At 40.6% G+C, this 22,438-nt stretch overlaps 1 protein-coding gene across 1 annotated transcript; it reads right to left on the reverse strand.

The window, feature by feature from the left end:
* Window positions 1–1,505: 1,505 nt before the first annotated feature.
* On the reverse strand, window positions 1,506–21,976 carry htr3a (5-hydroxytryptamine (serotonin) receptor 3A). Its single transcript, XM_048615586.1, has 9 exons — window positions 21,913–21,976; window positions 14,367–14,527; window positions 11,704–11,748; window positions 10,891–11,000; window positions 9,083–9,252; window positions 5,783–5,949; window positions 4,407–4,617; window positions 2,460–2,693; window positions 1,506–1,789 (listed from the first exon to the last, which is right to left on the reverse strand). Exons 1-9 carry the CDS (start codon window positions 21,974–21,976, stop codon window positions 1,506–1,508), a joined length of 1,446 nt encoding a protein of 481 aa, XP_048471543.1.
* Between the last annotated feature and the right edge of the window lie 462 nt (window positions 21,977–22,438).

Below are 22,438 nucleotides of genomic sequence, written 5' to 3' on the forward strand. Positions count from 1 at the left end.
ATGCCAATCTTGTCCCCTATATTAGATTACCAGGATCATGGAAAGAACACTCAGAAGAGGAATGATCATGATTAAGAGCTAATGAAACTAAGTGAAGTATATTTTGTGCTGCCCGTAATATGGAAGGAATCTGAATGGGAAGAAGCTGTGTTTACAATATCACCAACATTTATGAAATTTATTTTAACTGATCCTGTCCATTAAATCATATTAGAATTGGGTGGAACTGCCTAATGTTGCTCTGAGGCTTCAACAGGATACCAGTTCAGAAAAGGCATTATACTCAATCATATTGGATTAGCTTTAGGCAAATAACCACCGTGACAAAAAGGAATGTATCCCCTTTGTGCGTAATGAATAGTGGAGAAATGTTCTATCTTGTAGATTATGGAAAATTAGAAGACATAATCTGAATGGAAAATTGACACAATCTGATTTGCTTATTATTCAGATTATCAGTGTGCTCCATAAAATTGCTGGATGATCTGACTATGCCAGTTTCTGATTGGTGTAGTGGCTTGAAAATTGCAATGTGCATTTTGTCAACTTGATGCCACCATAAATACATATACCAGCAAAGGGAGTCTGTTTGCAAGATATAGTGAGGATGTATGTTTGAAAGCTCTTGCAGTTCTAACTCTAGACATCTCTGGCTGAATAGATAACTGTTCTTGTCTCAAGAACTTCATTAGCGTATTGCAGATGTGCCACACTATGGATTGGGAACATTAGGCCTTGGTGTGTTTGTGCTAAGAAAGCATTGTGTGACTGGTTAAGGAAACAGTCAGGGTCATATTTCAAGGCTGTAGTTAGAATAAGCCTTGTCGGAGGTAATCTTGTTGCAACACTACAACATTGCTACTAGTTGCAGTGTTCAGCAAACAGAACATGGTCTGATCACGCATGTGTGTGTGTGACCTGGGAATGTGGCTGTGGGTGGTATGTGTCCTACCGCAATAAGTTTTGCAGCTCTATGATGTAAGAAATGTCCAGGCAAAATGGGCAGAATAACTGTATAAATGTAATGCAAAATTATTACTCAGGGAGAACAAGGCAGAGAGCTCAGAAGGGCTAGAATAATTGTGTCTCCCATGACAAGGTAAAATAAACTTGTTGTATTTACTCAAACAGATCGTGTCAAGATTATACTTTAATTCCACTATAGCCATAATGGGGGGAGGGGAGTTGGCGCGGTTGGTGGGGAGGTGGCAAGGTGCATACATAAAACGCTGTCTGTGTCAACACACGAGATGTGTATGAGTCCCTGTGTGGGAGATCATAGGTGTACTTCAGGGTAAGTGTGTTAGGGAGAGAGGAATAGAAGGTAACATTCACAGGGCTGGATGAAGAGAATGCGAGTTGGTTTAAATGGAGCTAGCATGAGCCTGTTGAGCCCCAATGGCAAGTTTCTGTTCTGTAAACCCAGCACTACACAGGGATAAAGCAAGTTATGCATTTATGCTGCGTCAGGTGGAGGCACATGTACAGTTTATCATGTTGTTGACTTAAGAGTACTGCCAAATGGACCACAGAGTACCCAAGCTGATTGCGTAGGCCAGGACAGCCACTAGGTAGACACGGAAGAGGAGTACGTCCAAAACGTACCCAATTTGCAGCCACTCCTTGGCGATATCTCTGTACTCATCCCTCTTCTCCAGGAATTGGCGAATTGCTGAGATCTCGTGCAAGATGTTGTCCACAGTAAGGTGTGTGTCTGCCTGAGGTAAGCTAGAGCTAAGTGGTTTCTCGCAGTCCGTCCCATTCTCACAGGCAAAGTGATTCAGTTGCACTGTCAAGATAAAGAAAGAAATCACAGTTGCTCTGCTTAAAATCTATCCATGGCCATAATTCCTCCTTAACTTTGTAATCGAGTCTGGCCGTACAACCTCTGAGATCTCTGCATTTTTCCAAAGCCCACCTCTTGCCCATCCCCGACTTTAATCGTTCCTCCATTGGTGGCATGCCATAAGCCACCTGAGCCCTGAAGAATGGGAATTTCTCCCTAAATCTCCAAGGCCCTCTGTCTTTCTTTAAGCCACTCCTTGAAGCCTACCTCTTTGACTGAGATTTATATCACCTAATACACATCCCTTGATGGGGCTTAGAGTCCAATTTTCTCCTTGATAACCTGCCCAAGAAGCACTTTGAGATGTCAGAGGTTCTATATAAATGCAAGCTGCTGCTGGAGAATTCTTTAGGTATCCCACAATTAGAGTAGCTCAGGTGTTAAGACATAGTGTGACACCTGACCTGCAAACCCACATCAAGTTAAACAAAGAACTTTCCATTTGTATCACACCATCCATAACTTCAGGACACCCTGAAGATGCAGCAGCTGTTAGGATGCGTGAGTCAGTCTTGATAGTCTTTACTGGGCTGTTAATGTCATATTTCACACGCTTACATGTCCTTCTGTGACATTTCTGCTAAATTTTACCCTGGCTTGCCCTGGCACTTACCCATGCTGTCCTTTCTGTCCCTGGCGTTATCTGATGTTTCACTGTGCTGACGCATGGAGCGGAACTGAGTCTTGTTGCGGAGACAGAGCAAGACTGTGGCTTTGTCCAGAATCAGACTCTTCACCCACTCTGGTGCGTGTGACCGGAGGTCCTGTTTGTGCACCAATTGCACTATTAGAATGGTCTCAGTCAGGCTGATCACCAGCAGAGCCATGCAAACCACAAAGTATACACCTGGAGTAGAAATGGAGAAAGTGGGGTGCAGGGGGGAGGAGGTGTGAAGAATAGAATTTGGTTACTGAAATAATCAACTATTAAGCATGAAATTAAACCTTTGAGCAGAATCAGTGAGTTGGGGCAGAATATGGCTAACAGTAAGACTCTAAACAATGACTATTTATTCAGACAAAGGATTCTATTTAAACAGTGTAATGCAGTACACGGTCTACAGGGTACACATTAAAACGTGAACTGCAGCAAACTGAACTCATACCGAAACTTCAACAATGTCTCCCTCTGAAGGCAGAATGATTTTGTTGGAGATGTGTGAAGGATAGTTACACAAATGAGGTGAGCAAAGGCAGTCCCAGTCGTTGACAGCAATGCAGCCCCCAAGGTGAGAAGACCAGGGGATACCCAAATTATTTATTTCTGCATTTTATTAATCATGAATGATGCAGCCATTTTGAGACGGTAGTGTGAGATCCTTCTGATTTATACCCAATTTGTTTCATATGAATTAAGTTTATTATGGAGTCCTTCGTGATTTGCTTAGGGAGTGAAGGGAAACAGAGGTATGTCTATGCCAGAACCAGGACAATTCTTTGGCCTAAGGGTCAAAGAATCATTGTGGCACAGAAGGAGGACTTTCAGCCCATCAAGTCAATGCTGGCTCTCTGGAGAGCAAATCTGTCAGTCCTATTCCTATTTCTGTCAGTCTGTCCCCATAGCCCAGATGATTATTTCCCTCAAGTGCCCATGCAGCTTTCTTTTGAATTCATTCATCATCTCCATCAATCCAACCTCACAGGCAGAGAGGGCCAATTCATTACCACTAACTGCTTAAAAAGATTCTTTCTTTTGTCCTCCCCCTGCATCTCTTATGCAGAATCTTAAATCTGAGAACCCTTGGTTTTGTTTCATCAGTTATCGGGAACTGCTTTTCTTTGTCTTTTATCTAAATCTGCCATAATCTTATACATCTCTATCAAATATCCCCTCTTTCTCCTTTGCGCTAAGCAAGACAAGTCTGGCTTCTCCCACCGAACGTTCAAGTTAAATATCCACACCATTAGAGCCATCCTGAATCACTAGTCAGCAACTTGAAGCTAGACATGGACATGTTTAAACGTAGATCTTGAAGAACTCCATGGCACTCAAAGTTAAGCAGATGTGCCTGACACAATATAGGTGTGTGAACTAAACCTATGTGGTTTCTATGTAAAACACTGAGGGGTGCTGGAAATCCGAAATAAAGATAGACATTGCTGGCAAAACACAACAGGGCTGGTGGCATCTGTGGAGAGAGAAACAGTGGTAAAGTTTCGAGTCTAATATTACTCTTCTTCAGGACTTCTTCTTTGCTCATTGTATATAGATGTACTTGTACCATTGGTTAGACAAGGTCATTAAGTAGCTATGACCTTCCCTGTTTGTATTATCCTTTATCCTTCTATCCAATTAACTCTTCCCCTATTAACATATTTTTGTTTTTTCATCATTCTCCCTCTAGAGATTACTTAGCTGTGGGATTTGTAGTTGTATAGTCTTGATGGGCCAAATAGCCTCCTTCTGAGCTGTAACAACCCTGTGATCAGTAGATCACTGTTTCCAAAGTACAATTTCTAATGCTATTTTTCTTTTGAAAAATTCCAATGTCCAACATTCAGTATTTAACAAAACACAGAATACGGTCAAAAGTCACAAGTGGAAGAAGTTACTATTTACCTATCAGTGGAGTGCCGATGGCTGTGGCTGGAAGGGTATCAGACACAATGATGAGAAAAACGGAATACCCCAGAAGAAGGGTAATTTTAAATGACACTCTCTCTCCACTGTCCGGAGGCAAGTAAAACCCAATGATATCCATGACCATGAGGAAGATACTGGGCAACAGCAAACTAACCGCATAGAACAAAGGACGTCTTCGAATGACGAGCTAAGGTAAAGCAAGAGAGAAAGATTGGTATGAAAATACCATGGGCTGAATTTACATGAAAGCTACACAAAGCTCTAGTTAGACCACACCTGCCAAACTCTGGTCAGATCTTAGTACAAACATTTGGAAATATATGAAATGAACAAGAATTGAAATTGCTGGAGAAACTCAGTAGCATCTGTGGAGACAAGACAAAGTTAGTGTTTCAAATCAAGTGACCCTTCTTCAGAACAGGAATTCAGAATTAGGAAAACAATTAGCTTTACTTGAATGATTACTGGACTTCAAGGGTTAGGTTTGGGGAGAGATTATAGTAGCTAGGGCAGTATCTGTGGAATTGGGAAGGTTAAGATTGATTTAATTGAGGTTTTCAGATATTAATGGGAACTGATGGATAGACTAAAAAATTGTAGCTGGATCTTTCAGGAATGAAGATTGGATACAATTATATATGTAAAATGTGATGTAAATTTAATTTCTGCAAATGGAAATAGATATTAAATTAACAGTTAATTTTTCACCTAAAATCAACAGGTTTTCTTTTGTTAATCAAATGGATTAGAGCAGGAGTGTGGAATTAGATCATAGATGAACGATTATCTAATTAAATGATGGGGCTGGCTGCAGGAGCTAAGTGATCACCTCTTGTTCCTATGTTCCTGACTTCAAAGATATCTCAACCTCTCTTCCCCATGAAACATAAAAACACAGAAAATAGGAGCCGGAATAGGTCATTTGGCCCCTTGAGCCTGCTCTGCTCCAGGGTGAATCAACCAACTTCAGTCCCCTGTTCTCTCTTTCTCTGGATAAGTCCCCTGTTTGGTGCCTTTAGCCCTAAGAACTACATCTAACTCCGTCTTGTTTAACAACACTACCGCTTTAAGAAGTGTATTTTTTATCCTGTCTTTTTTATGAAGAGAGGTTGAGACAGACATGCTGACCAGATATTTACATCAGTCAGCAACGATTGCACAGCTGCCTTCAGGTTAGCTTTTCATTCCAGACTTTTTTAAAATTGAATTCACCACCTGATATGGTGGAACATGAACCCATGTCTCCAGAATTGTAACCTGAGTTTATTAGACTAGTGACATTACCACTATGCCACCGCCTCCCTTACAAAGGCCAAAGGCTGATCATAAAGTGTTAAGCAAGAAGGACTTACAAAAAAGCGCATTTCTGCATAGCCCGCAGACAATCCTCGTTCAAGGTTAAACTCATTGAACTGGGTATCGACATAAAGAAGCTCCCATTCACCTTGATTCATGAAAACGCTTCTGTCGTATTTCACAAGTTCAGCAGATCGCCACAGGGAGATATTAATGTCTTGGACTGGAAATATTAAAGCAAAACAGTTGGGCAGCTTGCATACTAATTTTAGAATAACACAGCAAAAACTCAAATTTATATAGAACTTTCATTTAATAAAAGGTGCTTAGACATTTCCCATTAGGGTTATCAAATAAACAAAGCCACACAATAAATTGTAAGGGCAGATGGCCAAATGCACAGTCAAAGAGGTGGGTTTTAATAAGCACCGTAAAGAAGGAGAGAAAAATGAAGAGGAGGAGAGGTTTAAGGTGGGATTCCTGAGCATAGGGCCCAGATTGCTGAAAGGATGGATGGTTGAGAGACAGGGATGTGAAAGAGCTACATTTGGAGGAATATAGTGATCTCAGACTGATGCAGGGCTGGAGGAAGTCACAGACATGGGGAAGGATGAGGACTGGAGAGATTTAACAAAAGGATGAGAATTTACCTGGAGTCAATTAGGTCAAGAAACAGTTAATAACTGGTGAACAGTGTTGTGGTACACCTTGAAGTAGGTGTGGTTATGCTTCTTGTGCAAATTTCTAGAGGGGAAATAATGTGAAGCATCACTATGGTAAAGAGTTTCTGATGTGAGGAACCAAACAGGTATTTGTACAAGTTCTGTAATTATAACACTGCCACTAATTTTCTGGATAAATCAGTCTACCTATTTGTGTATTAAACAATTCCTTATGTGCAAAACTGGGGTCTTGATATTAATTTGTGAGTAAGTATAAGGAGAGGAAGAACACGATAAAACGGGCTGGATATGAACTTTAGACTTAAGTATAATTAGTCCTGTTTGTAAACCGATGACTGCGTTTCCTACATTATGACAGCAAACTTTGCTTCAAAAGTCCTTCATTGGCTGTACAGCTTTTGAAAGGTGTTATATTGAAACAGGTTCTCTAACTCTCTTCTGGTTCTTTGGTGAAAAGGTAAGTGCTGCCATATTGAGTTATTCTTTCTGACAGCAAATCCTCCAAACCTGTGTTTCTGTTGAGTGAGGCTCTGAGCCAGAAACAGAGTTCCATTTACCACAGTCTGTAGCAGCTCTTTTTAAATAGACTCTGTAGACTGCTGTTTAAATGGATACTATTTACCGAGTAAATAGAGTTTACTTGCTATTGGATAGGCTGTCGACTCTGAGTTTTGTCATCCGTCCTGCTCCTCATCCAACTCATTGGTTGGTACAAGAGGCACTCTGTGCCTTGTTAAACTTCTAAACCATGTCATTCAATGATTGAATCTTCCAATGTTGCTACAGTAAACAGTTGACTGGAGTTCAACTCAATAACAGCACCAGCAGCATCTGAAGCATGATAAATATATGTTCTTCCACAATGATCTCAGAGAAAGTTTTGCCATCGCTGAATTATCTCTTATTTATAACACACACTAGTGACACCTATGGGCATAATGTTGTTCCATCACCAATTTTCTCTGTCCTTTTTAATAGTACTTTTGAACTCCTTACTGATGAGGTCTTGTGGTGCAGTGGCAATGTACCTGCCTCTGAACCAGAAGTTTGCAGTTCAAATCCCACTCCAGGACTTAATGACAAAGGAAAGTCCATTCACTATGAAATCAGACACGTTGAGTATCAACCTGCAAATCCTTCCAACACATGCCTATGGCAACTGCTAAGTGCCAGAGGGATTCCTGGTCAGCCATGTGATGGAGAGACTTACCATCACTATCCATAGTTCCAGACTGTAAGTGAGTTCCAGATCTAAGTGTTCTTGTGCACTGACATGTCAGAAGTGAGTGTTGCCAGAGTAACTCAGACTTCCTAGCGGACTGATGCGGGGATGAGATTGATGCCAATGGTAGGGTGTTCAATTCCTATTCGAGCTGGGGGGATTACGGAACCTACGTCAGGCCTGCCTTCAGGCAGGGAATTCAGAAGAAAATCATCTATTCTCACCCATTAACTGAATGAGTCACAAAAATGGTTTGAAAATTTTGCTTAGCAAAAACTAAAGTGAACTATTATGAACAACGAAAGGAGATTAAGCTTTACGGTCTAGAAAAGTAGTTAAAAGAGGAAGTGGATCAAGCTGTATAAAGTATTAACATGGTGACGATAAGGCCACAGAATCACAGAAGTGTTTTGGCACAGAAAGGGGGCCATTTGGCCCATTGTGCCTGCACTAGCTCGTTAAATGAGTACCATTATTACCTGGTGCAATCTCTTGTTTTTTTTTCCCCTGGAATCTTACTACAAGCAAGACAAGCTTGTAGGACCAGAGAAAATTAAGTTAAACGAGTGAAAGTAAATTTAAAATTTATAATAGAAAAATTATGCCTTATTGTAAGGTGACAAATAGATAACTTGAAATCAACTACATAATTAGAATGTGATAAATATTTGTAATAATGTACCAGAGAAAGTGTATGCCAGGATTGGTGATCAACAGCATGAAGAATAAACTTCAATGTGCAGAATTTCCTGCTCCTTGACATTGCCAATGTTCCTATTGTCAGCCCATATTCTAATGTATTTCCAGCTATATGTTCACTGAAGTACCAAACTGCTCTGTGGTCTTGGAATTTTACTTGAAGTAGTTTTCCATCTGTTCTAGATGGTGCGAGGTGACATGATAGCTAATATTCTTCCACTATCAAGCTGTGATAATTAGGTTGGCTTCCGTAACATACAAATGAGACGTGGGTCACATACCACCAAGGAGCTGTTAGGGACTTTAGCTACAGCACTTGATATCTACATATTTACATAATAAGCACAGGCACTTGCATTTCTAGACTCAAGCCAAGCAACTTGGATAAACTGTGGCATGCTTTCCTCAGCATGCCATGCTGCAAAAAGACAGAGCTCAGGAAGATGGTGACTGACACCTTTATACCACTAGGTCACGTGCCATAATATGGTAATGATATCATAAGCATGTGCCTTTAAGGTATATAATGGATCTGCTGAGAGATACAATGCAACACTAGACAGGAATGATACATTTACATGAGAGTTTTAACCCTGCATAAAAGTGAATTGACATACTTGTGTCATCTCTTTATGTTTTGCTTCAATGTGAGTCAAAAGTATCTCTCTAGTTCCTCTCTCTAAATTCTCACCTTTCTTCAAAGATCACAGCAAACAAAGCTTATTGTATTTTATACATCATCTATTACTTACTGTTGTGTAGCCAACTTGTGAATGTGAATGTGCAGTTCTGGACGTCAAATGGGAAGTTGTAGATATCCAGGCTACAGGCAGTAACTACTTGGATGGGTTTGTAGTTTTTCACTCGGCCTTCATAGTCAACGTAGACGTATGGGATATCAGGTGACTTACCTACATCAACACTACATGAAAACACATGTTTCAATACATGACCACAGGACTAGTTGAGGTGAGTAGCATTGCTGCATTTAAGAAAAGATGAGGTAAACACAAGGGTAAGAGGAACCTGAAGGATTGGATGATGGAGTGAAATGAGGTAGTCGGGACGAGGCAAATGTGAGATTGGATTGTGTGTTCTCGACACAATGCTGTCAGTTCAATTCAACGTTGTAACTGGCTGCTGGAAGGCTCATGGGAAAATCCTGAGTGGATCTGCTAACCAGTTTCACTCCATACTTTTGTTCCATGCATCTACACATAGCAACTGCAAATGAGAAATCTTTACAACTATAAGCATTTATATAATGTAGCGAAATATCCGAATATGCTTCCTAGGACAGGTTAGGATAGGTGATTGATAGCAGTCAAAAAGAACGCCTTAAAGGAGGAGGAAGAATGGGGGTGGAGGAGGTGGGGGTGGGTGGAGAGGTCTACTGAGGGAATTTCAGAGCTGGAGCTCTGTATGCAGCTGGAGGTATTGTCACTACCTTTGGAACAATGAAAGCAGGAGGGCTCTTGTAGTGCAAGGTAATGTCTTTACCATTGGGCCAGAAGGTCTGGGTTCAAGTCCCACCTGCCCTAGAGGTGTGTGATAGAATCTTTCAACATGTTGATTAAAAAAAATCAATTCTGAAAGCAGGAATTACACCAGAGTCTAGAGTTGCAGGTTAATAGAGTCCTTGAAGGGTTTCAGTGCTGGAGAAGGTTACAGAGATGTTCCTGAGTCCCAGTGCTTACATTGAGCTGCCAAAGTGAGCAGACTGCCTGTAAGCATTCTATCCAGATGTGTCAGAGCTTGGTGCAGTAACTGCTGTGTCGAGGATTGTAAGATACTGCAGAGAGTTGTGAACATAGTCCAATACATCACGCAAGCCAACCATTCATCCATTCACTCCATCTATACTTCTCACTGCCTTGGGAAGGCAGCCAACATAATCCACCTCCCACCCCTGTTATAATCTGTTCCAATCTCTTCTGTCGGGCGGAGGATACCAAAGCTTAAACACACATACCAACAGATTCAAGAACAGCTTCTTCCCCACTGTTCTTAGGCTTCTGAATGGACCTTTCAAATTTTAAGTTTAATGTTGATCTTGCTCTTTGTGCACCTTCTCTTCAGCTGTAAAGTTGAATTCTCCACTCTGTCCTATTACCCTAATGCATTTTGTATGGTATGATCTGCCTGTTCTGCACGCAAAACAAAACTTTTCACTGTATCTAGATACATGTGACAATAATAAATTAAATCAAATCAAATCAACCTGTTGAAGATTATTGAGATACTGTGGGAACTACCTTGCTCCTCAGTATCAGTATAGTTGTCTCCAAATCTTGTGGGAGGAAAGGAATGTGAAATCATAGTGCAAGTTCTGAGACTGTGATGACAATCAATACCAGATATTCTTAGAGCAGAAGATGACAGTAAAATTGAAACTGAACTAAAGAAAAGATCAGACTGTCTTTAGTAAAGCAGAGCTTAGAAACTTTGAAGGACAGGATTCAAAAATACCCATGTGGGTCAAAAGTATCCTTGATACCAACACTAGATGCAAGTTTTTATTTTTCCCTGCTCTGTTTTTATTAATGGTAAGATTACTTACAATTCATTTATTAAAATGTCTGGCACCCATATGTTTGCAGTGGGAATTGATATCTGCTTGATGTCATCAAAGTTCTTGGGATTCCACATCAAGAATTCATCTGTCCAGATCTAAAAAATGTTGCAGAATCTGTTACTCTGAGGGTCTGCACTGTTCCACACAAATATTCTACCTAGTATGCAGACAAGCAGCTGGATTAACAAGGTATAGAAGTCAATTTTCAGATAATTCAATTTTGTATCGAGACTTTGTGGGAATGCAATTTTAAATAAAAGCTGGGATACATTTGGGTAACTCAATTGATGTTTGATAAACCTCAAATCTGGTGAAATTTATTTATTTTTAAATTCATGGGATGGCGTCATTGGCTAAGCCAGCATCTATTGCCCATCCCTAGCTGGCCAAAGGGTAGTTAAGACTCAGTGGCATAATGATGGATCTGGAGTTGTATATAGACAAGACCCACTAAGGATGGCAGACTTCCTTCCCTAAAGGAGTGAGCCAGATGGGTTTTTACAACTGTCAACAGTGCATTCATCATTAAGTCAATGTAAACATTAAACCAAGTGTGGTGGATGTTGACTTTTTTCCTATGAAAAAGGAGTTGGGCTAAATCCTGAATAGGGCAAATTGTATTAGATTGATGTGAAATCTGCAAGAAAAGGAACAGCATAACATTGAGAAAGAGGTGTAATAAAACATTTTGGTAAAGAAATGGAACTTGCTGACTTGAAGCAAATTTATAACTATCTTTTCTCTACATATTAAATCGAACAAAAATGCACCAATCTCAAGTCAGTTGCATGTTCTCACCTGTCGGTACCAGATATAAGTGGTTAAAACTTGATTTTTCTCATCCTGAAATTAAACAAATGACAACATTAACCAAAGGTACATTCTCAGTTATGAGTGAGAAGGGAGGGCTCTTTAGGGTGGAATCTTCCCACTGACCCAGAAGGTTTAGAAGGGTGGGTAGGGCAACTTAATTGGACGGAGACAAAAGTTTAGTTTCCCGGCAGCTAGTTAAAGTTTGGTATTAAGTAGCTGGAACCTTTCAGAGTGGATTGACCCCTGATCAGAATTCTGTTTGTATTCATTTGCATGTCATGAATATTCATGAACACCTCAGAAGCTGGAATTACTTTCAAGGGCGCAATTCCATTAGGCAAGAATGGAAATCATTTGTTCACAATCTCACTATATACGTGAGACAGGGTGAAATTTATCTATCCTCACTCCCCATCTCCAAACCTGCCCAGTAATTTAGCTCCTTCATAACCAAGGAGTTTCTTTGTACCAACACTGATAAAGGGGTTGAGGAACCTTATGTTAGACAGCCACTTCCCACCAGCCCCCTCCCCCCATATCCATCAACGCGAGTCTGGGTACATTCCCACATATGTTGCATATTCTTCTCCTGCAATTGGAGGGAAGTATTAAGGGATATTAGTATGGGGATGTGAGCACTATACCTGCATTGGTACATTTGAAAGTCAATCCCCAGAATGGTGATTGTTGGTATGTGTTACTACTAAGAAGAATGTGGCATGAGGGAATTTGAATGTTAAAAGGTTCAGCTGTGAAAAGTGGTTCAGTTTGTCGAAGAGCTCCAGTTGATGAAAAATAATGAAGCATTATATGGTAAGTGCACCCGAGATACCTGAGCTGCTCATCCTGAAGCCATTTTTGTTGTTGTGTACTAGTTCCATGTAAGTCTTTGGTGAAAAGCTGCCAGAGGTGTACAATCTTCTAGTTGTGAAGAAAGGCCAAATATCCAACGGCATGTGAGCTACTGAGTGTTGTCGCTCCTTTTTTCAATTTTAAGTGTAAAGTGTGAGAGGCAGTACCATTGTGTGCAAGTAAAGTTGATTACACAACACATCTAATGATGACCCTGGCATCCCATCTTGCATGTGACAGTCTTCTGGTATGGTAACCCGATTACTCACACTCCTAGGGGCAAGAAGCACTGAGTAGACCGTGGTACATACCCTGGTGGAGCGTAGCAGATCAATTCATGCTCTAGTTGCTACTGGCCTCTCTCGAGCCACTCAGAGGCACTAACCTTTACAGTCATCTTTGTCCAGGCTGCCTTCATCAGTCAGGATAGACTCCTGTGGTATTCCGTGGGGAAAAGAACTTCCTTTCTCTCCTGAACAACATTCAAAAGAATATCTAGAGAAGGATCACTAATGAGTGGTTAATTTTTTCTTCGTATTAGACCCTTCTAGCAATGGTGAACACAGCCTCACTGATGTTCCTGGGTGGAATCAATGAAATCTGTCTGACGCCTTTGAAATATGGAGCCCAGAGATCTTAATAGGAGCAAGGTCACTCGCTGTAACATTTCATGTTCTACATGTCTAACCATAAATATCGAGCCTTAAAAAATGCTTCTCAGTCAGGAATTTACTTAAGCACCTTACCAACTTAAGACCCTTACCAACTTTTACAGATGCACCACTGAAAGCATTCTGTCTGGGTGCATAACTGCCCAGAACAGTAAGAAACTACAGAAGGTGGTGTGCGCAGTCCAGACCATCACAGAAGCCAAACTTCCATCCATGGACTCCAGTTAAATGGCTTGCTGCCATGGAAAGGCTGCCAACATCATCAAAGACCCATCGCACCCCAGTAATGCTCTCCCACAGCCTCTTCTGTCAGGCAGAAGATACAGAAGCTTGAACCCATGCACGAGCAGGTTCAGGAACAGCTTCTTTCCAGCCATTATTAGACAGATGAATGGACTCTCTAACTTCAAATAATGCTGATCCTGTTAATGTTGATCTTGCCTAGCGCATGCCCCGGGCGATATAATCCATATGCTTCTGTCTAAGTTGTTTTTCACCCTGTGGTCTCTATGTCCTTGCTTAATGTGATCTGCCTGAGCTGCTCGTAAACAAAGCTTTTCACTGTACTTGGGTACACATGACAATAAATAAATCAAATCACCTCTGAGTGGCCCGGGACAGAGCAGGAAACATCATTGTGACTGCATTTTCATTCTTGGGCATATGTAGGTGTTGCAAGCACCTTTTACTCAACTCTGGTTAGAACTAAGCAGTTTACTAGATCATTTCACAAGGGCAGTTGTTGGTGTGGGACTGGAGTCACATGCAGACCAGACTGTGTAAGTATGCAAGTCTCCCTTCCGCAAGGGACATCCGTGTTCCGGGTAGTTGTATACAAGCTTATGGATCGTGTCTTTTTTTTTTAGAAAAGACCTGTTCTGCCCTGTTAATTCTAGATTTTTGAAACTGAAGTCCAATCCTTATGGTTGAGATTTGAATTTGCACTCACCGGGTTACTAGTTTAGTGACTGAATCACTTCAATTTCATACCCTTTTAGGTAAGCCAGGAAAACATTGAAACGAAAGACAATTGAACATGAGTGACCACTTTGGAGCTTCATCGAAAGCCAATTGAGAAATTGTGACCATTTAGGCAGCATCATGAGAGATGTTGGGATTACGTACCACATCTAGAATTGCATACACCATGACATCAATAGCCACTGTTGTTGTTTTCCTCCAGTCTCGTACAGGACGGACTCCCTTGGAATAATTGGTCATGAGATAGTCCGAAAGCTGGAGTAAACCTGGTCTTGGGCTCTCTGTTTGGTTTCCACTTCTCTGTCCTGACAAAATAAAACTCTTTGATTTGTAGGTGTATCATAAAGGAAAAGAGAGAACTTGCAAAGGGGAAGAGAAAAATACATGGTTTTGGGGGAAGAGCTGGAGTCCGAGATGAAATGCACTGCTGTTCAAAAATTCCAGCACAGACCTTGAGGGGCTGAATAGCCTCCTTCCATGCTGTATTGTTATGTTATTCTGTGATTTATACAACAACATCCCTGACCTCAGGATGCCTTGAAATTCTTTATAGCTTTTTAAGTACTTTCTGAAGTAGTTGCTATTATAACAGAGGAAACATGGCAGATTCCCACAAGCAGCAATGAGATAATGACCAGATAATCTTTTTGGTTGAGAGATAAGTAATTAAATGAATTTAGATATTTGCCTCTAAACCTGCTCAAACACTGGGTACTCTATAGAATAGTACAACACATATAGAGGGATCTCCACATCTTCTGATTCTATTGAATAATATTGTTACGCAATTATTTGCCACAATCTCTCTTAAACCTTAACTTTGTAATCTTATTGCAAACTGTCTATGGGAATTTCACTCAGTCATATATGCTGTTTCAATGATATTTATTCAGATAATATTTTTGGGAGTGTTTAATTGAATTGACATTGAGTGCCTGAAGATGAGCTGGTGAAAAAGTTACCAATACTTTGAGCTTGGCTAGTGCATCAGTCTCCAACAATTAAAATCAAGAGTACCAGAGATAAACCTGTTGAAGCTAGATGATTGTCCTTGATAAATCGTTGAGGTGTCTATTTACGTTTTATTGTTTAGAAATAGTAAATATGCAACGGATCTCTGCAAGTCCATCAAACTCCACACATTATTTTTGCTTCGAGATAACTTAATTCCCTGGAAATTAAAACAAAACATTGATGCTAAATCCTAGAATATTGGAATATGTGCCTATAATAAGTAGCAGAAGTCATATTCCAAGTGGAGTTGTAAAAACGCAGTGGGAAACAGATATTTCATAAAACATTATAAGTTGATAAAGTCTTCCTTTTACTCAATCAGCCATCAAAGAAAATTCTTTCATAAGCATGGACCGAGAAACTATCAAAAGGAAATTTTTCTTAATAAATGGCATAGTGGTTATGTTACTGGGCCAGAAGCCCAGAGAACTGGACTAGTGTTCTGGAGATATGAATTCAAATTCTCTCCAAGGAATATGGGGAATTTAAATGCCATTCATTAAATGAATCTAGAAAAAAAAAATAGATGTTAAGGTGCTTGTGGTGCAGTGGATAATGTCCCGAGTTTGAGCTAGGACAGGCCCAGGTTCAAGTCCCACCTACTTCAGAGGTGTGTAATAACATTTCTGGACCGGTTGATTGGAAAATATAAAAAGTGGATATCAGTAATGGTGCCTGAAAATCGTCATTAAAAAATCCACCAGGTTCACTAATGTTTTATGTGGAACATAATTTGCCATCTTCACCCAGTCTGGCCTATATAATACATAACAAATTCCACATGTGTCATTTCACGCTGTAAAAATTACCCTGGTAAGAATGAGGGATGAAATTGGTCTTCAAGACTGCAAAATGGATGATAGAGAATTGGCAGCTCACTTTACACCAGATCCATCCATCTAGCCCCGCAATTTTCTTTCTCTTTGAAGTCAATTAGAAAGATGGTTGCTCAGGATTTTTTATACCCAGAAGTGCTCTTACACACAAGTGAACATTTTACTTTCCTCCATCACCAAAGGTATTTTTTTCATCTGCTAAACACCACCAATAAAACATGACAGTCAACTTGCTGCCTCTACTGTATGGTACTTCAATCAACATGCTCAGACAAGCCTTCTGAACAGGTGAAACTTGAACTTGGATCTTTTAGTCCTGAGGTAGGGACACTACCACAGTGCCACAAGACCTTTTTGCTCAGGTTTTAAGGTGGATTATCAGTTCAGTAGTACCTGCTGTTCGCTGTCATTGACAACCAGTGTCACCCTTTCGTTAGCCTCTACCCATTCACCAATGTGGATTTGCGCTACTTGTTAATAGCAGTGTGTCAGAGAGTTTGTGTGCACAATATCATGAAGCTGAAGATCAATTCCCAATGTGTAAAGAAACATGGAACCCATTCTGTACAATCTGGGCTGTGTGTCTAACGCCACCAATACTCATTGAGCCATACAGCACAGAAGGGGCCCTTCAGCCCATCAAGTCTGCATCGACCTATCTCCACTCATCACACTTTCCAGCACTTGGCCCATACTCTTCGATGACATTTTAAGTGCTCGTCCAAGTACTCTTTAAAGGTTCTGAGGGAGGGTCACCCAACCCGAAACATTAATTCTGATTATTTTCTTCACAGATGCTGCCAGACCTGCTGAGCTTTTCCAGCAACTTCTGTTTTTGTTCCTGATTTACAGCATCTGCAGTTCCTTTGGTTTTTACTCTTTAAAGGTTGTGAGGTGTTCCGCTTCTAATATCTCCTAGGCGGTGTATTCCAGATTCCCGCCACCTTCTGGGTGAAGAAATATTTCCTCACACCCTTTCTAAACCTCCTGTCTTTCAACTTAGAATTATGACCACTAGTTATTGAACATTCAACTAAGGGGAACTGCTGCTTTCTATCCACCCAGTCCACTCCCTCATAATGTTATACATTTCAATCCAGAAACCCCCTAGCCTTCTCTGCACCAAAGGAAATAAACTGAGTCTATCTAGTCTCTCTTCATAGTTAATATGCTCCATCCCAGGCAACATCCTCGTGAATGTCCTCTGCACCCCCTCCAGTGCAATCACATTCTTCCTATAATGTGGTGACCAGAACTGCACACAGTACTCCAACTGTGGCCTAAGCAAAGTCCTGTGCAGCTCCAACATAACCTCCCTGCTCTTATAATCTAGCCTTGACTAATAAAGGCAAGTGTCCCATATACTTTCTTAATGACCCTATTAACCTGGGCAGTCGCTTTCAGGGATCTGTGGACAAGAACTCCAAGGTCCCTTTGCTCCTTGGAGCTTTGAGTGTTTTGCCATTCTTTGAGTACTCCTTTGTCTTGTTCCGTCTTCCAAAATGCGTCACCTCACACTTTTCAGGGTTACGTTCCATCTACCCATCTGACCAACCTGTCTATATCTTCCTGTAAGCTAAGAACTTCTTCCTCACTATTAACCACTTGACCATTCTCTGTATAACCCGCAAACGTACTAATCATCTCCCCACATTCTCCTCTATGTGATTAATATATATCATGAACAGTAAGGGACCCAGCACTGATCCCTGTGGTATGCCACTGGACACCGGCCTCCTGGACACAAACAACCTTCTACAATCAACCTTGCAGTACTGGGATCAATGGCAAGTGTGAGAATTGGTCAATTTTTCTCTATCTAGCCCAGCAATAGTCAGCCGCAGCTGATAACAACAAATCCAGCTCGGAAAATGAATGAATCTTGATCTTCAATCTGACACTGATCAGCAGGGAGTTGGATTAATTGGGTTACCTTCCTTGTTATGTATTTATTGTTATTGAAGTGATTTCGCAATAACATTCATTTACCAAATCCACCAACAGTATTTGGTAGAAAGGAACTACTTATAAATTGATAGCTGCTAAAACCATTCCTATCATATTAAACTCCAGAGGGAAAATAAATGCAATTGGAATTCAATTTAGACTGATACATTGTGTCGACATCCAACATTGCAGTAAATTGCCTAACTTACATCATAGAGGGAAGGCATCTTGTGGTGCACTGGTAATGTCTCTGTCTCAGGGACAGAAGTTCCAGGTTCAAGTCCCACCTGCTCAGGATGTTTATCATAATGTGTTTGAGCAGGTTGTTTGAAATACCTGTACAGTAGAGGAAGCAGTTGGCTGTCAGTTTTCTTCCTTAAAGAGGATCCATATTCATATCTCAAGAGGGAAGTGAGCAGAAAAACAATGTTATATTCAAGGTGTATTTTGTGGAGCATCTGAAATTATAATGCCTGCTATTTTACCAATCACCATTTGTTGGCCACTTTAACCTTTGCAAGTGGTTGTACCTGATTTTATCATGGAATTTTGACTCATTCATATTAGTTACCACCTTCAGGAACAACCTCTGCTGAACAAACTCTAAAACTAAAATTTCAAATGAAGCTTAAGTAGTTTAATGTACTTTGAGGATTCCAACACTTCTGTCTGATCTTTTATTTATCCGTTGCCTACAAATCAATCACAATTCTGCATACAGAGTGTGATCGAAGTGTATCAGGCACATCACAGAACCACATAATTGTGACTGTGCAGAAGAAGCCATTTGGCAGTATGACAGAGCAAATTACTGCAGATACTGGAATCTGTACTGAAAATAACCAACACAGGAGATCACAGTGGGTCAGACAGCATCCAAGGGGAGAGAGCAAGCTAACACTTCGAGTCAGGATTACTCTTCATCAGACTGTTTATCACTTCATTCAGCTCTGACGAAGAATCATCCAGACTCAAAAGATTAGCTTGCTCTCTCTATGGATGCTGCCTGACCTGCTGTGATCTCCAGCATTTGTTGTTTCCATTTGGCATTATGAGTCTGGACCAGCTGTCTAATGAGTGTGATGATTTAATGCCATCCTCCTGCCTTTTCCCCATAACCCTGATGCTTCTATTTAAATAAGCAGCTAATAGTCTCCTGAATACATCAATTGAACACATTTCGAGCTAATGTGTTCCAGATCCTGATTACTCAATAAATAAAGGCTTTTCTGTCATACCACAGATAATAGGAACTGCAGATGTTGGAGAATCTGAGATAACAAGGTGTAGAGCTGGATGAACACAGCAGGCCAAGCAGCATCAGAGGAGCCTCCTCCCTCCGGACAAACCTCAGTGGATCTCTCCCTATTTATTTCAGAACCCCCTTCCCCTCCCCCATTTCTGAAGAAGGGTCTAGGCCCAAAATGTCAGCCTTCCTGCTCCTCTGATGCTGCTTGGCCTGCTGTGTTCATCCAGCTGTACACCTTGTTCTCTCATACCACATTTGCTTCTTTTGCAAATGATGTTATATCTCTGCCTTCTCATTTACAAATGGGAACAGTTTCTCCCAATCTACTCTATGCAATCTCCTTGTGATTTTGAAAACTTCTATCAAATCCCTTGTTCAGCTTGTCCTCTCAAAGGAGAATAGTCTCAACTTTGTCTAATCTTTCTTCGTAACTGAAATTCCTCATTGCTGGAAGCATTAAACATATCAGAGAAGTGTCAGCAATGACTTAGTTGGTAACACTGTTGTCTGAGGCAGGAGGTTGTGGTCTCAAGTCTCACCTCAGTGGAGGTGCTGTCTCTCATATGAGAGTTAAACAGTCTAGTCAAGTAGATGTAAAAGATCCCTTACCACTATTTCCTAGAACAGTGGAGTTCTTTCCAGTGCCCTGGCATAATTTATCCCTCAACATAAAACTGCTAATTCGTTCATGATCACATTGCTGTTTATGGGAACTTGTTCTGTGCAAATTGGCTCTCATTCTTTTTAGAATCATACCAGATCCACAATGCATACATTTGTAATTATTACATAATAAACCAGGAAATATATAATTTTCCCATAACAATGTAATTAAGCACGGCTTTGCTATCCCTGACGAGTACACATTATTCAAGATTTTTGTCTCCGCAAATTATCAATGAATGTGCTTGGTCTCTCGGTGGGTAGGTCAAATTCTGCCAGGTTCTCGTTACTGCTGCTCTGTAATTACTAGGAAGGTGATGCTCCTTTCTTGGAAGAATACACAAAGATTGAGAATCCATGTGTAAGGAACTATGGGCTGAAATTGCCCATTCAGTCAAACTGTAGCTTGCTGCATCGATATAATATCCTCTAATTTGTAAGGAGAGAGAGGAGAACTGACCTCTCAGTAAATCCATTTGTCGGTCTTGTTCTGCATATATTTGTCCAGAATGTTTTCATTTTTATTCTGTTGTATTCTGGCACGAATGATAAAGAACAAAGAACAGTACAGCATAGGAATAGGCTCTTACCCACCAACACTGCGCTGACACATGATGTCTTTCCAAACGAGAAACCTTTTGCCTCTAGGTGGTCTATATCCCTCTATTCCCTGCCTATTCACGTATGTATCAAGTTGCCTTTTAAAAGTTGCTATTGTATCTGGCCCCACCACACCCTCTGGCAGCACATTACATGCATTTACCACCCTCTGTATAAAAAACTTGTCTCTCACATCCTGTTCAAATTTACCCGCTTTTAATTTAAATCTACGACCCCTAGTAATTGACATTTCTACCCTGGGGAAATAGACTCTGACCATCCATTTCTATCCGTGCCTCTCAAAATTTTGTAAACCTCTATTAGGTCAGCTCTCATTCTTTGTCATGAAAAGTAAAAACAAACTGAGTTTGTCCAAACTCTCCTCATAGCTCATACCCTCCAAACCAGGTAGCATCCTGGTAAACCATTTTTGTACTCTTGCCAAAGCCCCTACATCCTTCTGGTAACATGGCGACCAGAATTGTACACAAAATTCCAAGTATGGCCTAACTAAAGTTCTGTACATCTGCAACATGACTTGCCAATTTTTATACTTTATGCCCTGACTGATGAAGGCAAGCATATCACATGTCTTCTTGAAAACTTTACCTGTTTGTGTCGCTACTTCCAGGGAAATGTGGACCTGTATTTCTCAATGTCTCTATATGTTACTGTTACTAAGCGTTCTGCCATTTACTGTATGCTTCTCTCCTGAAAAAGATCTTCCAAAAATGCATCAGTTCGCATTTGTGCGGATTTAAACTCCATTTGCCATTTCTCTGACCAAGTCTCCAGCCTATCTATATCCTGATGTTTAAAAGCAATCCGGAAGATGCACTGGAACAATTCATTTATTTTGCACTGCTGATTGTCAGCTTTGCTACTGTCAGTGAAAACTATCAAACAATCTAAACAAATGATTCATTATTTCGGAAGTACCTGCAAACATCTGCACTCCAACGTTAAAGACCTTCTAGTTCAAGATTCAGAATAGGCCACTTGCCAAGACTGGCTTGGCTAGCTTATTTATCGAGAAGCTGTGATTCTCTGATGGATTAAGGGGACATCAGTGGACTGTGTGTAATCTCATATTGGCATGCCTTCTTTCAGTTAAATCTGCTAATGACCAATCATGGCAGCAATGTCCATTTAAGTGTTAGGTCACAAAGTGGCATTTGAAAGCATTACACGGTAGTTAAAATTGATTTATACTATCCAATTTAAGGACAAGCATTACAATCATTCAGGTTTAAATAGGGTGCGCCCTTTGAAAGAAACTTCTCAGGGTACTTAACAAACTGGATACCCAGCAGGATGAGAATGGATGAAAAGTGGCAGTTGTACACATTTGATTTCAAAAGGATTGTAAAGATTGTCTTACCTTCAGAAAGCAACAATGTTGTGAGAATCAAAGGAACAGATGCCCAGAAAGAGTAGAAATTCATCTTTCTCTCTATGAGCTCCACGAGGTAATGATAGCTTCCTCAGATGCTCTGTGCAGCAGTGAGTTGCAGGTGGATCTGAACCTCTCTGGGACTTGTGATCTTCTCTTTCCATTAAAATGAAGCTTCGCTCAAATCCCCAGATCCATGGGCAATTTTTTTTTGCCTGGCCTCCTCTTGTGTTTTGCAGCTTGGGATGATTAATTGCCTGTGTAATCAGATGTGAAAGACAGATCTGCATTGGGTTTCAGTCCATACTGCTGGCTGATGTCATTCCTGTGGTCTGACTCTTCTGCACAGCCTAAGAGCCTCAGTGACTTGTGCAGCAACAGCTAGCTCACAGAGCAACAAAGAAGATAGAAATCACATTCAAATAGATAGGAGCAGACTGACATAAAAACAACTGGGCAGAAGATCGAGCAATGACATTTAATGGACTATGATTTGATCAATGTCGTAATTTGT

This window comes from Rhincodon typus, chromosome 32, assembly GCF_021869965.1.
Source record: "Rhincodon typus isolate 14 chromosome 32, sRhiTyp1.1, whole genome shotgun sequence".
Lineage (NCBI taxonomy): Eukaryota > Metazoa > Chordata > Chondrichthyes > Orectolobiformes > Rhincodontidae > Rhincodon > Rhincodon typus.

What these genes read in the sequence shown, in the direction of transcription:
- htr3a (XM_048615586.1), bottom strand. Translation starts at nt 21,976, where the DNA reads ATGAATTTCTACTCTTTCTGGGCATCTGTTCCTTTGATTCTCACAACA. An exon ending in CTTATATCTGGTACCGACAG is followed by an intron (nt 11,001 to 11,703) that starts GTGAGAACATGC and finishes AACATTTTTTAG; the next exon opens with ATCTGGACAGATGAATTCTT. An exon ending in GGACAGAAAGGACAGCATGG is followed by an intron (nt 1,790 to 2,459) that starts GTAAGTGCCAGG and finishes TTATCTTGACAG; the next exon opens with TGCAACTGAATCACTTTGCC.